Source organism: Triticum aestivum, chromosome 1A (assembly GCF_018294505.1).
Source record: "Triticum aestivum cultivar Chinese Spring chromosome 1A, IWGSC CS RefSeq v2.1, whole genome shotgun sequence".
NCBI classification, from domain to species: Eukaryota; Viridiplantae; Streptophyta; class Magnoliopsida; order Poales; family Poaceae; genus Triticum; species Triticum aestivum.
In genome coordinates this window covers 59411553-59427270 of record NC_057794.1, presented here as the reverse complement: position 1 = coordinate 59427270, position 15718 = coordinate 59411553, and the positions used below count along the sequence as shown (strand labels likewise).

At 44.3% G+C, this 15718-nt stretch overlaps 1 protein-coding gene across 1 annotated transcript; it reads right to left on the bottom strand.

Moving 5' to 3' along the window:
- Positions 1 to 8956: 8956 nt before the first annotated feature.
- Positions 8957 to 15274, bottom strand: LOC100270665 (homeobox protein knotted-1-like 10). The gene is made up of 5 exons (XM_044602286.1): positions 14551 to 15274; positions 14302 to 14421; positions 14055 to 14196; positions 9536 to 9789; positions 8957 to 9456 (listed from the first exon to the last, which is right to left on the bottom strand). Exons 1-5 carry the CDS (start codon positions 14755 to 14757, stop codon positions 9259 to 9261), a joined length of 921 nt encoding a protein of 306 aa, XP_044458221.1. The 5' UTR covers positions 14758 to 15274; the 3' UTR covers positions 8957 to 9258.
- Between the last annotated feature and the right edge of the window lie 444 nt (positions 15275 to 15718).

Here is a 15718-nt window from a genome sequence, read left to right as displayed (position 1 = left end):
ATCTACCAAGTATCTAGGGTAATGCTGCTCCAGTGGTTGTTCCCCTTATTACAGAAGCACTTAGTCTCGGGTTTGGGTTCAACCTTGGGTTTCTTCACTAGAGCAGCAGCTGAATTGCCGTTTCATGAAGTATCCCTTCTTGCCCTTGCCCTTCTTGAAACTAGTGGTTTCACCAACCATCAACAATTGATGCTCCTTCTTGATTTCTACTTTCGCGGTGTCAAACATCGCAAATACCTCAAGGATCATCATATATATCCCTGATATGTTATAGTTCATCACGAAGCTCTAGCAGCTTGGTGGCAATGACTTTGAAGAAACATCACTATCTCATCTGGAAGATCAACTCCCACTCGATTCAAGTGATTGTTGTACTCAGACCATCTGAGCACAAGCTCAACGATTGAGGTTTTTTCCCTTAGTTTGCAGGTTAAGAAAATTGTCGGAGGTCTTATACCTCTTGACGTGGGCACGAGCCTGAAATCCCAATTTCAGCCCTCGAAACATCTCATATGTTCCGCGACGTTTCGAAAACGTCTTTGGTGCCTCTACTTAAACCATTTAACTGAACTATCACGTAGTTATCAAAACATGTATGTTCGATGTTCGAAACATCCACAAACGACGTTTGGGGTTCAGCACACTAAGCAGTGCATTAAGGACATAAGCGTTCTAGTGTCCGCATAATCGCTACTGTCAACTTTCAACTATATTTTCTCTAGGAACATAACTAAAACAGTAGAACTATAGCGTGAACTACGACATAATTTGCAAAAGGTCTTTTGACTATGTTCAGGATAATTAAGTTCATCTTATGAACTCCCACTCAGATAGACATCCCTCTGGTCATCTAAGTGATTACATGATCCGAGTCAACTAGGCCGTGTCCGATCATCACGTGAGACGGACTAGTCATCATCGGTGAACATCTTCATGTTGATCGTATCTACTATACGACTCATGCTCGACCTTTAGGTCTCCGTGTTCCTAGGCCATGTCTGTACATGCTAGGCTCGTCAAGTTAACCCTAAGTGTTTTCGCTGTGTAAAACTGTCTTACACCCGTTGTATGTGAACGTAAGAATCCATCACACCCGATCATCACGTGGTGCTTAGAAGCGACGAACTGTAGCAACGGTGCACAGTTAGGGGAGAACACTTCTTGAAATTGTTGTAAGGGATCATCTTATTTACTACCGTCGTTCTAAGCAAACAAGATGCATAAACATGATAAACATCACATGCAATCAAATAGAGTAGTGACATGATATGGCCAATATCATATAGCTCCTTTGATCTTCATCTTCGGGGCTCCATGATCATCTTGTCACCGGCATGACACCATGATCTCCATCATCATGATCTCCATCATCGTGTCTTCATGAAGTTGTCACGCCAACGACTACTTCTACTTCTATGACTAACGCGTTTAGCAATAAAGTAAAGTAGTTTACATGGCGTTCTTCAATGACACGCAGGTCATACAATAAATAAAGACAACTCCTATGGCTCCTGCGGGTTGTCATACTCATCGACATGCAAGTCGTGAATCCTATTACAAGAACATGATCAATCTCATACATCACATATATCATTCATCACATCCTTTTGGCCATATCACATCACATAGCATACCCTGCAAAAACAAGTTAGACGTCCTCTAATTGTTGTTTGCATGTTTTACGTGGCTGCTATGGGTTTCTAGCAAGAACGTTTCTTACCTACACAAAACCACAACGTGATATGCCAATTGCTATTTACCCTTCATAAGGACCCTTTTCATCGAATCCGTTCCGACTAAAGTGGGAGAGACTGGCACCCGCTAGCCACCTTATGCACCAAGTGCATGTCAATCGGTGGAACCTGTCTCACGTAAGAGTACGTGTAAGGTCGGTCCGGGCCGCTTCATCCCACAATACCGTCGAAACAAGATTGGACTAGTAACGGTAAGCATATTGAACAACATCAATGCCCACAACTACTTTGTGTTCTACTCGTGCAAAGAATCTACGCAATAGACCTAGCTCATGATGCCACTGTTGGGGAACGTAGCAGAAATTCAAAATTTTCCTACGTGTCACCAAGATCTATCTATGGAGAGACCAGCAATGAGTAGAAAGAGAGTGCATCTACATACCCTTGTAGATCGCTAAGCGGAAGCGTTCAAGTGAACGGGGTTGATGGAGTCGTACTCGTCGTGATTCAAATCACCGATGATCCTAGTGCCGAACGGACGGCACCTCCGCGTTCAACACACGTACAGCCCGGTGACGTCTCCCACGCCTTGATCCAGCAAGGAGAGAGGGAGAGGTTGAGGAAGACTCCATCCAATAGCAGCACAACGGCGTGGTGGTGGTGGAGGAGCGTGGCAATCCTGCAGGGCTTCGCCAAGCACCACGGGAGAGGAGGACGACTTGGGAGAGGGGGAGGGCTGCGACAGAACTTCGTCTCTAGCTCCCGTGCGCCTCCCCACTATATATAGGGGTGGAGGGGCTGGTTTCTTGCCCTCCAAGTCCATTGGGGCGTTGGCCAAGGTGGGAGGAAAGAAATCCCATCATTTCCTTCCCCACCGATTGTTATCCCCCCTTTTTAGGGATCTTGATCTTATCCCTTCGGGATATGATCTTATTCCTTCTAAGGGGGGATCTTGTTGCGCCTTGACCAGGGGTGTGGGGCCTTGCCCCCACTACCCACGTTCATGTGGGTCCCCCCATGCAGGTGGGCCCCACTCCGGAACCTTCTAGAACCTTCCCGGTACAATACCGAAAAATCCCGAACATTTTCCGGTGGCCAAAATAGGACTTCCCATATATAAATCTTTACCTCCGGACCATTCCGGAACTCCTCGTGACGTCCGGGATCTCATCCGGGACTCCGAACAACATTCGGTAACCACATACAAGCTTCCTTTATAACCCTAGCGTCATCGAACCTTAAGTGTGTAGACCCTACGGGTTCGGGAGACATGTAGACATGACCGAGACGTTCTCCGGTCAATAACCAACAGCGGGATCTGGATACCCATGTTGGCTCCCACATGTTCCACGATGATCTCATCGGATGAACCACGATGTCAAGGACTCAATCAATCCCATATACAATTCCCTTTGTCTAGCGGTATTTTACTTGCCCGAGATTCGATCGTCGGTATCCAATACCTTGTTCAATCTCGTTACCGGCAAGTCACTTTACTCGTTCCGTAACACATCATCCCGTGATCAACTCCTTGGTCACATTGCGCATATGATGATGTCCTACCGAGTGGGCCCAGAGATACCTCTCCGTTTACACGGAGTGACAAATCCCAGTCTCGATCCGCATAAAACAATAGATACTTTCGGAGATACCTGTAGTGCACCTTTATATTCACCCAGTTACGTTGTGACGTTTGATACACCCAAAGCACTCCTACGGTATCCAGGAGTTACACGCTCTCATGGTCGAAGGAAGAGATACTTGACATTGGCAAAGCTCTAGCAAATGAACTACACGATCTTTTGTGCTAGTCTTAGGATTGGGTCTTGTCCATCACATCATTCTCCTAATGATGTGATCCCGTTATCAACGACATCCAATGTCCATAGCCAGGAAACCATGACTATCTGTTGATCACAATGAGCTAGTCAACTAGAGGCTCACTAGGGACATATTGTGGTCTATGTATTCACACGTGTATTACGATTTCCGGATAATACAGTTATAGCATGAATAAAAGACAATTATCATGAACAAGGAAATATAATAATAATACTTTTATTATTGCCTCTAGGGCATATTTCCAACAAACACTTCTTGAAATTTTGTAAGGGATCATCTTATTTACTACCGTCGTCCTAAGTAAACAAGATGCATAATCATAATAAACATCACATGCAATCAAATAGTGACATGATATGGCCAATATCATTTTGCTCCTTTTGATCTTCATCTTCGGGGCTCCATGATCATCATCGTCACCGGCATGACACCATGATCTCCATCATCATGATCTCCATCATCGTGTCTTCATGAAGTTGTCACGCCAACGACTACTTCTACTTCTATGGCTAACGCGTTTAGCAATAAAGTAAAGTAAGTTACATGGCGTTCTTCAATGACACGCAGGTCATACAATAAATTAAGACAACTCCTATGGCTCCTGCCGGTTGTCATACTCATCGACATGCAAGTCGTGAATCCTATTACAAGAACATGATCAATCTCATACATCACATATATCATTCATCACATCCTTTTGGCCATATCACATCACATAGCATACCCTGCAAAAACAAGTTAGACGTCCTCTAATTGTTGTTTGCATGTTTTATGTGGCTGCTATGGGTTTCTAGCAAGAACGTTTCTTACCTACGCAAAACCACAACGTGATATGCCAATTGCTATTTACCCTTCATAAGGACCCTTTTCATCGAATCCGTTCCGACTAAAGTGGGAGAGACTGGCACCCGCTAGCCACCTTATGCACCAAGTGCATGTCAATCGGTGGAACCTGTCTCACGTAAGAGTACGTGTAAGGTCGGTCCAGGCCGCTTCATCCCACAATACCGTCGAAACAAGATTGGACTAGTAACGGTAAGCATATTGAACAACATCAACGCCCACAACTACTTTGTGTTCTACTCGTGCAAAGAATCTACGCAATAGACCTAGCTCATGATGCCACTGTTGGGGAACGTAGCAGAAATTCAAAATTTTCCTACGTGTCACCAAGATCTATCTATGGAGAGACCAGCAATGAGTAGAAAGAGAGTGCATCTACATACCCTTGTAGATCGCTAAGCGGAAGCGTTCAAGTGAACGGGGTTGATGGAGTCGTACTCGTCGTGATTCAGATCACCGATGATCCTAGTGCCGAACGGACGGCACCTCCGCGTTCAACACACGTACAGCTCGACGATGTCTCCCACGCCTTGATCCAGCAAGGAGAGAGGAAGAGGTTGAGGAAGACTCCATCCAGCAGCAGCACAACGGCGTGGTGGTGATGGAGGAGCGTGGCAATCCTGCAGGGCTTCGCCAAGCACCTACGGGAGAGGAGGAGGTGTCACGGGAGGGAGGGAGGCGCCAAGGGCTCAGGTATGGATGCCCTCCCTCCCCTCCACTATATATAGGGGCAGGGGAGAGGGGGGAGGCGCAGCCTTTCCCCCTCCTCCAAGGAAGGGGTGCGGCTAAGGAGGGGGGAGGAGTCCATCCTCCCCAAGGCACCTCGGAGGTGCCTTCCCCCTTTAGGACTCTCCCCTTTTTCCTATATCTTGGCGCATGGGCCTCTAGGGGCTGGTGCCCTTGGCCCATGTAGGCCAAGGCGCACCCCCTACAGCCCATGTGGCCCCCCGGGGCAGGTGGCCCCACCCGGTGGGCCCCCGGGACCCTTCCGGTGGTCCTGGTACAATACCGATGACCCCGAAACTTGTCCCGATGGCCGAAACAGGACTTCCTATATATAAATCTTTACCTCCGGACCATTCCGGAACTCCTCGTGACGTCCGGGATCTCATCCGGGACTCCGAACAACATTCGGTAACCACATACAAACTTCCTTTATAACCCTAGCGTCATCGAACCTTAAGTGTGTAGACCCTACGGGTTCGGGAGACATGTAGACATGACCGAGACGTTCTCCGGTCAATAACCAACAGCGGGATCTGGATACCCATGATGGCTCCCACATGTTCCACGATGATCTCATCAGATGAACCACGATGTCAAGGACTTAATCAATCCCGTATTCAATTCCCTTTGTCTATCGGTATGTTACTTGCCCGAGATTCGATCGTCGGTATCCAATACCTTGTTCAATCTCGTTACCGGCAAGTCACTTTACTCGTTCCGTAACGCATCATCCCATGATCAACTCCTTGGTCACATTGCGCATATGATGATGTCCTACCGAGTGGGCCCAGAGATACCTCTCCGTTTACACGGAGTGACAAATCCCAGTCTCGATCCGCATAAAACAATAGATACTTTCGGAGATACCTGTAGTGCACCTTTATAGTCACCCAGTTACGTTGTGACGTTTGATACACCCAAAGCACTCCTACGGTATCCAGGAGTTACACGCTCTCATGGTCGAAGGAAGAGATACTTGACATTGGCAAAGCTCTAGCAAATGAACTACACGATCTTTTGTGCTAGTCTTAGGATTGGGTCTTGTCCATCACATCATTCTCCTAATGATGTGATCCCGTTATCAACGACATCCAATGTCCATAGCCAGGAAACCATGACTATCTGTTGATCACAACGAGCTAGTCAACTAGAGGCTCACTAGGGACATATTGTGGTCTATGTATTCACACGTGTATTACGATTTCCGGATAATACAGTTATAGCATGAATAAAAGACAATTATCATGAACAAGGAAATATAATAATAATACTTTTATTATTGCCTCTAGGGCATATTTCCAACACCCAGCTCTAGGATGATCTATAATGTGATCCCCCTCCCCTCTCGATCCCCAAGATGATCCCTAGCTTGCCTTGTATATGTGGTCAAGATGGGCCCGAGATTCTAGCTCGGCACGTGGGCGAAGATAGGATGAGCCCACGCCTGGGCTGACCCGCTAGTGTTTAGAACCTCACGGGACTATTATTTGAAGCCATGAAGGCCTTCCCCAAATAAAAAGGCTTAATTTCCCTTTTGATGGGCTCAAAATCGGGGACTTCTATAGTTCAGGTTGGAATCTAGCTTGGTTGAAACCCAAGTTTAGCTCAGGAGCTCCTATTTGGCGCTTCACACGCCAGCTCGTATGCTAGCACTCGCACGTAGTCAGTGGGTCGCGGCCCAAGAAACAGTGTTCGCTCGTGCGTCCGACTCGCTCGCTCGCTCGCCTTGGCTCACTTTTTATTCATTTTTTCTATTGTTGCTCGGTTCATTAGTGAAAAAAGTTCCCAAATTTAACGAAAGTGCGAAAATTTTAATAAATATTTACGAATCCAAAAAAATGTGTGCAGATTTGAAAAAATGTTCACGAATTCAAAAAAATGCAAATTTACAAAATGTTCAAGTAATACAAGAAATATTCATAAATTTAAAAATCATCACAAATCCAAAAACATGTTTGCAGATTTGAAAAAAAGATTCCAAAATTGGAAAAAATTATGAATTGCAAAAAATGTTCATGAACTCATAAAAGTCCGTGCATTTGAAAAATTCATGAATTTAAAAATTAATGTTTTTTTTGAAAAATCACATATTTAGAAAAATAATCGCAAATTTTAAAATTACTTGCAAAATCAAAGAATATTTATAAATTCAAAAAAACACAAATTTCTCACTATATTTTTAAAAAAAATAAAAGAAGTAAAGAAAAGAGCGAACAAAATCGGATGAAAAAGAACAAAACCGAGTGAAAAAGTGGAAAAGAAGTAGAGGTAAAATGGGGAAAACAAACAAAAACCGTCTGAAATCTGCAGGGAAGAAAAAACCAGGCCATAAGCTTCTGGAAGCTTCCCAGCCCTGGAGGAGCCTCCAAAGAGACGTGACGCTTAGGCCTTGTACAATGGGAGGTGCTTAGAGAGGTGCTTATAAAAATAAATCGAGTTTTTCTGAAATACCGGTGCCCTGTACAAATAAGTATCGGTGCTTAAAAAAAGTCTGATTTATTTTTCTAAGCACCTTCCATTGTACAAGGCCTTAAGGCCCTTAGATGGCTACTACTAACTCTGTGCATTCTGTTTATGGCCGGCTACTTCATAAATAAAAAAACTCTGTGCATTCAGTTTATATGATTCGGGTTTATATGGTTTTTTGGTTTGTGTGGTATTGATACTTCGGTATGATATGAGATTAAAATATGGTTCTGTTTTGGTATAAGATGAATTATCTCGGTATAGTTTTGGTATATACTAGAATAACCAGTTGACGCGAATTTGAAAATAACATACTTTTCTATACAATCAATATATAATTATGTATAAATATATACTCCCTCCGTTCCAAAATAGATGGCTCTACTTTATACTAACTTTAGTATAAAGTAGAGCCATCTATTTTGGAACGGAGAAAGTATATGCATGGATTCATGCTTTGATGGCTGGTCGTGCATGCAAATGTGCAATGCATACTTTGTGTTGTTTATGGACGTGGTTACCATTTTTTTATAGAAAAATGACCATGTTATAAGAAAAATGGACGTGCTTAGCATGGAATCTGATTCATGTATAAGAAAAATGACTAATGTTAGAAGCTCTTTTGGAGCATTGATCTGCCCATTGACTTTTTCATGGGTCTGAGTGAGCAGATCACAATTCCTTTTAATCTTTTTATGCAGTACTATCATTGGTTAGTGCGTCTATACAAACGACGGTAGCAACTTTAGCGCCACCTCGCTTACTGACCTGTTGAAGAGTAGATGTAAGGTGTATATAAAATTGTGTCTGGTCATGTGCATGTTGGACAATGCAAGTGAGACAAGCTCACGTGACGACTGACTGCTTGTTTCCTTGTTCGCTCAAGAAATATAAATATCATTTTAATTCGATTAACCCTTACTCTGTATCGAAAACCAGAAACCATAAAATTGTTCGATTCGATTTATTTTCATTAGTATGATTTTTCAATGTGGTCTGGAAATGCACAAAGTAGTACTACTGTCACGCACCCATGCAGCACCGTCGTCGCCAACGCCTGCTTGGACTGGTAGGATCGTAGATGAAGTGGCCTGTGGCCGGCTACTTCATCTACGAACGATCAATATGTGCGTTGTAATCTGATCATGTGATCATGTCTCTAATTATGATAGTGCATTGTACTCTGATCATGTGATCATGTCTCTAATTATGATAGTTGTGTCGTTCGGTTCATCTAGTATGCTAGAGCTATGCATGCTAATAACGTTTTAATCATGAATTAATTCACTAGAATTAATCATAAATTTGCCTAATTTTCCAACAAATTCCTGCTTCCTATCGAGAGGGATTTCACAGGGCAACCGCTGGGGATACAAACAATCAGATTAATTAATTAGCTATTGTGGTAGTAGCTTAAGAAAAGTTTTTACAGGTCACCTGAAATTTCGTTTGTACACCGTCACATTACAGCCAGCTGATTACAGCGCCCATACATATACACAATAATTTCGACAAAATGGTCATGGGGGCTATTCATCCATTTGATTAATAAATCTTTAGTATCTGATATCATTCATTCATTCATCATCCCTCCCTCCCTTGCTACTAATCACACAACCACCGTGTCTGTGTGCAATAGAGCCAGTAAGCTTTATGGCCGCCGGAAATGAGCAATCATCCATCCATCTCATGGCCCGATCGTGCCCGTGTCGAAGTAGAGCGTCGTGCCGGAAGAGGATCCCCCTCCTCCGGTGACGCCCTCCATGAGCGCGAACCGCATGTCCTCCGACGGCTTCCAGTGCCGCTTCCTCTGGTTGATGAACCAGTTGTTGATCTGCTTCGGGTCAAGCCCCGTCATCGCGGCGAGCCTCACTTTGTCCTCTTCCTGCAAACATCATAGTAGCCATCTATGAATGATGATAGGCGATCAAGGCTGATGATCGGCGATCGGAGATTTCACTTACCGTGGGGTAAGGCCAGCGGTAGTGTGTGTTCCACCAGTCCATGAGAGCAAGCCGAGCATCCTTGGGCAGCTTCCCTTTCTTCCTCTTCTTCAGGAACTCGGACCGGAGGCGGCTGAGGCAGCCGCTGTACTTCTTGAGGAGCATCTCCTTGAGCTCGTGGTCAGCCAGCCGGGAGCTGTGCTCTTGCATGCCGGCGTCGGACCCGTCGGCGTCCCCCGAGCACGGCTCGTCCTCCGACGACCCCACCATTTCATCTTGCATTATTGATACAATGGAAATCAGACACGGGTTAGACAGAGTAATGTGTTGTGTCAGGATCAGGTTGCATGGCTGTGCTACAGTATATAGGAGATCCAGGTTTGGACTCGAAAGAGGTACTACTTCAGAAGCAGAACAAGACAACATCAATAAGCAGATAATAATCAAACCCAAGTTGCTGTTGGACACTTGACAAACAACAATTTTGGAAGCTGCAGACAGAAGAACTTCTAAAAAATGTCTTAAGAATACACAATCCAAGGAAATTCAGAACAGAAAATTTCTCCATGAGGATGTGCTAAGTTCGATTGGTTAGTGACAAGTATTAGTCTGTATTATCTGAAGGTCAATGTGTTCTGCAACACCCAATGCATCAAAGCAAATAAGATGAAAAGCATGCCACTTTATCTGTCGAACCCTATACGAATGAAGAACTGCTGGTGCCAAACTGACTAGTTTAGTTTGTGCTTCAGGAAACAGAGACTATTTAAGCACTTTTTCGGCGTGACTGGAGTTTTCATGGAGCCATCCATACAGCTGCTGTCTCGTTAGGAAACACTCCCAGTACTGCAATCAAGTTCTATGTAAGCAAATGGCTCTTTTGTACTGTGAGTTGAGTTTCATTAGTACAATTTGTACCTTCTGAAACAAGACATCAGAAAAAAAAAACTCTTCAATCTTTCTAGCTATGGATGCAACTATATACTCCCTCCGTCCGGAAATAGTTGTCCAAGCAATGGTTGCATCTAGACTTATTTTAGTTATAGATACATCCATTTTATCCATTTCTAGGACAAGTATTTCCTGATGGAGGGAGTATATTTAGGGACGGAGTTTGTAGTACATGTTGGATCTTCAGCTAAGACCTCAAGACTTTGCATAGTCAGAAAGAAAAGAAGCATTTTCGCACTATATAGGCTTACTTGCGTCATAATAAAAGGTCTAGCGAGGACACAAAAATGGAACAGTTAAGCTAGGTGACATAACCTATATGGTTATATGTAATTTGTAATTCCAACAGCTATATGTTTTGAGCTGTAATAAATAGATGTTTACTACTTATTCTCCTTTTTTTTCCTACTTGCTTGGTGTAACGAACTTTGTTGGATAAAAAAATGTTTTGAATTGGCAGGTCATGTAATAAATAAGAATAGTTGAATGCAAATAATCTAGCTACACAATATTAATATGTACTCCCTCCGTTCCAAATTATAAGGTGTTTTGGGTACTTCAATATAGAGTACATACGGACTGAAATGAGTGAACAAACACATTAAAACGCGTCTATACACATCTGGTTAGAAAAAAAAGTTAGAACATCTTATATTTTGGAATGGAAGGAGTACTTTTTAGCAATTGAGTTGTGCATATTTCAAAATTCTAACAATAGGGCATTTCCTGTGAAGTGCATATTGGAGGCTTAAAATTTGTGTTAAAATACTGTCAGAAATAAATCTATATTGTGCGGTGCAATGTGTAACTTTTCAAGTGACGACACACCTAGCTGATCATGCTAACATCCTTTCCCACATCGCCATGACATCTGAGGTTTGCCACATGAGGAGATTTTGCAAGCTTTGTTTCACCAGGACCAATGAGCACCTTGTGCGCCTTTTGCACGTGAATGCCTATTAACCCGTGGAGTTTGGGGAATCGTATCAACTTGGCTATCTATCCCCCAAGGGCCGACTCATGACTTCTCTTTGGAGGATTGGTGGAACAAGAGTACTCTTAACCGTGATAAAGCCTTCTGCAGCCGCTTGACCGAAGTGATGATTAATGAGACCTCCCTTACCATGCTCGACATAGCTTATCTTGCCGATGAGAACATTAACCAAAGTCGGTTGACTCTCAAGCCGGAAATGTAGCTTACGTCTTTTATCTCTTCCATTTTCTTGCCATCATGCAAAAAATTCTTGTACTCCTTTTTGATATTTTCCTACCTTAATAGAATGGGTAGAGAGGCTGCCTTTACCGTCAAAGAAAATCAGAATGACAGAATTGATGGAAGGGACACACTACAAGATGACAGACTCATTTAACAAAGTCAAAATATATGGAGACTAGAATCATAATTCGAATCTTATGTGAGGTGCACAAATTAGGCATAAACAATTGCTGCTCGGAATGCTGTCCATCTCTATCTTACAGATAGATCATCTAATTGGCTGTGTGCATCACGATGATGCACAGGCCAAGGTTATCCCCTTTTCAAAAAATATAGATAGATTATCTGAACCTCACTTTGCAGAATGATCATGGAAAACACAGGTATAAATAAAATTAGAATAGACGCACTAGTACCTTTGTTCAGTCCAAGCAAACTGAGCAAACCTATGGATTCTTAAGGAATATTATGTAGCACTTGCCATAATGGTTTGACCTATCGTGAATATAGTCTGTTATTTAGTGATAATTCATGCGTGTGACCTAACTAGACCGAAAACCAAATACTTAGCATTTCTACTTAGAATTGTTGATCTAGTTGCACATGGTATCATTAACTCAGTCTTAGCATAGCTATGATGGATAGTCACATAAAGCTCCAACCAAATACTTAAGGTCAACATGCATTTTCCTTTATACAAAAAAAATCTAAATTCTCAATGATTTGCAACCTTAACTAGGTAAACATGCTACGCATGACCAAGCTCAACATGTACGGAGTTAGTGATTTAACATGCACACATACCAACTGCCCACTGTTCCGGTAAAATATCTCATTAATGAGAGAATGATAAGTGGTAAAATTGATAGGAAACTCGGAAATTAACTAGGCATGTAAAGATCATGTTTCATGCTCCTTTGTAGTACCGTACATTTCCACTTGCCACTTGGCATTGTACGAAATACACTAGAAGGTAGGAAAAACAAAACAGCAACTGTTTTGGCCACAAGAACTACTGTTACATAGGTGGTATATGCAACACCAATCACATGTTTACTATGTATCAGCCATCACAGTGACAAAATGTCCTTTTGACTTTATTAAACATATGAAGTTCCCAAAACCTTGTGTGTTTTCACCACTCCAAAATCAGCTGTTCGTGATAGAAAGATAAGTAATTCCTGAAAACCCCTTTTATTCTTGCCAATATTACAAGACAAAGCTACACTTTTGAGAGCACGTATTTCACATAACTATGATATCTACAAATGCACGCATTCTGAGTTTCTGACATAACTTGCACCATGGTTATTTGCAGAATATCAATTCTAATAAGCTGCCATGCACGCGTTGGATGTGAGTGGGCCTAATTTATCAGCACCACCGCAAACATGAAAACCTTAGGTTTGTCATATGTTATGTAAAAAAAAGCGTATGTCTATGCATGCTTAAAAATGGCTTAAGAAACAATTGCTCCAAGCAGAAACAGCTCGATATAGCCTTGTTAATCTTCAATCAGTCAAGTTCTTAAACAAGAGATGGACCTAAAATCCTACTCCTATCGAAACTGCAACTACAAGATACTTATGTAGTAACAGTGTAACACGCATCCGACGAAATCTCATTTGAAGATAATTCGTTAGAAAAATGCATCAAACTACAAAAACTAAAAACAAACAACACTTACTTAAATTAACAAATTCAACCAAGACATCATACCTAGCATGACGAAATAAAAATGCGTTTGCGGGAAATGAGCTAGCCACAGCAAAATTAATCTTCACTTGCCCCCACAGCAACAAGAAGAAGAAAAGCTCCACCATTGGGCACCAGTGATTAACCAGCATGCAAGAGCAAGATTCTTTTCTTTTTCCAAAGCCATCCCATCCCAGCTCTCTCTCAAGTTCCATCACCGGCCCGACCTGCAAAGTCTACATATAGCAGGCTAGTAGCTACTCCTGCCTCACTAGCCTCTAGAGAGAGAGAGAGAGAGAGAGAGAGAGAGAAGGATCTGGAGAGAGATATAGAGAGAGAAGCATGCATAGGTAGGCTGGAGCTGCAAGGACGATGGAACCTTGGACAAAACCCTACACGAGCACCACCAAAGCTTTACTCTTCCGGCCCCGTAGCCTGACACACCTGCGCCCCATTTGCATGGACACGATTTGACCTATCAAGAACGCACATACGCACGCACGCACGCACGCATTCATCATCAAAGCCACATTCACACACAAAGCATCAAACACTTTCGCACACATGACACAACGCAACAATGGCGAACGAATCCAAGGCCGCAGAGGGACGCGGCATGCCGGAGAAAATCAAGGCGCGAGATGCAAAATGCATGGATGCATGTAAATTATAGTATACCGGAGTGCGGCGAGGTGGCGGTGGCGCCGCCGCCGCAGAGATTAGTGAGCTGCGAGCGGATGGTGGTGAGGAAGGAGGCGGCCTCGTCCAACGGCCGGGACAGCTCCTCCTTGTACCGCGACAGCAGCCGGCAGTAGGCCTCCTGCATGCGCGCGCGAGCCGCGTTGTCATCTCCACATGTAATAACAAGCAAGAGCTAGCGCGCCAGGATTAGTGGAGCGAGCTGCCTTGAACTGGTTGTACCTACCATGAACTCGTCGAGCTCGGGGTCGAGGCCAATCTCCCCGGCGGCTGCGGCGCCTCCACTGCGCCTCTCCGGCTGGCCGATCTCCTCCAGCAGCGCGGCCACCTCCGGCGGTGCGCCCACCTGACAAATCAAGAATCAACGTGGCAATTAATTTCTGACGATGAGCTGCGCTGAGCGAGCTAGCTAGCTCTAGCTACTACTAGCGGGCTACAGCATGCAAAATGGAGCTGGAGCTGAACACGGACGGACCTTGCGGCATTCGATGTACGCGGAGAGGAGGGAGGGGTAGCGGGGGTGCCCGGCGATCTGCGCCTTCATCAGCTCCGTCAGATCCGCAGGCGGCGGAGGCGGCGGAGGAGAGCTGGCCCCGCCGGCGACCCCCGACGCCTCGCTGCAGGCCGCGCCGCCCTCGCCGCCGCGCGAGATCCCCGGGTGGATGCTGTACAGATCCTCCATCGATCTCCTTCCCCCGCGCTCGCCGCTAGCTGCGGCTCACTGCTCACCTACTACTCAGCACAGCGCAGCTACCTCCGCACCCATCGCATCTCCATGTACACGGACACCAGAACAGATCAAGAAGCGCTCAGTTGGTTACTACCACTAGCAGCAGCAGTAGTAGTAGCAGCAGCAGCAGCAGCTGGATTCTGGAGGAAGAAGAGGGGTGGTCCTTTGCGCGATTCTTGGGGTACGGTATACCTTCCAGGAAGAAGGAGAGGAGGAAGAAGATGAAGAAAAAGGCAAGGAAGGGAGCTTGATTACGGGGAAATCAGCAACCGTCTGCACTGCAGCCCGTGCTGCTTCCGATGCTGCTGCTGGTGCAGAGGAGCAGGGCGGTTGTGATCTCGGCGGTAGCAGCGGGAGACATGGGGGGTGGGCACTGGGCAGGCTTCGGCTTTGGGAGGATGGAGGAGTCAGAGAGATGGAAGCTGCGAGATTGGGAAAAGGGAAGGACGAGCTGCTGCTTGGAGCAATCCTTGGTAAAGTTTTATCGTTAGGTGTTTTCTTTTTCTCTTTTCCGTGAAAAAATAATGTGTGCGGGTGTTTTGAGAGTTGAGAGTTGAGGCTTTTTTTTCTTTTTGAAAAAATAGACTTTTCTTGATGATGAGAGAGAGAGAAGGGTAGGGGCATAGGCTCATAGGGCAATCGTTGAGTAGTAGTCAGTTTGCATGGGGGTCCTTGTTGGAGGCTGAACTCTTAGGGATACCCTTGGTAGGACTTGTGTAATTTTCCAATTTTGACCTCTTAGGTGTGTTATTTTCCTTTTGGCAAGTATAACATCTCCCACTTTCGAAAGTAAAATTGTGCACGCGACATGTGTCAATTGTCGTGTCTCTATTCCATGGAGCATACTTACTATTGTATCAATATATCGACTAGAGAGGAGATGAATGAGAGGTTTCAATGTACTTTTTAAAAG

Excerpts from the sequence above, each read along its gene's own strand:
- LOC100270665 (XM_044602286.1), bottom strand. The coding sequence starts at position 14,757 with ATGGAGGATCTGTACAGCATCCACCCGGGGATCTCGCGCGGCGGCGAG. Across the intron at positions 14,422-14,550 it reads CGTACATCGAATGCCGCAAG|GTGGGCGCACCGCCGGAGGT; the intron begins GTCCGTCCGTGT and ends TTGATTTGTCAG. Across the intron at positions 14,197-14,301 it reads CCGAGCTCGACGAGTTCATG|GAGGCCTACTGCCGGCTGCT; the intron begins GTAGGTACAACC and ends GCGCGCATGCAG.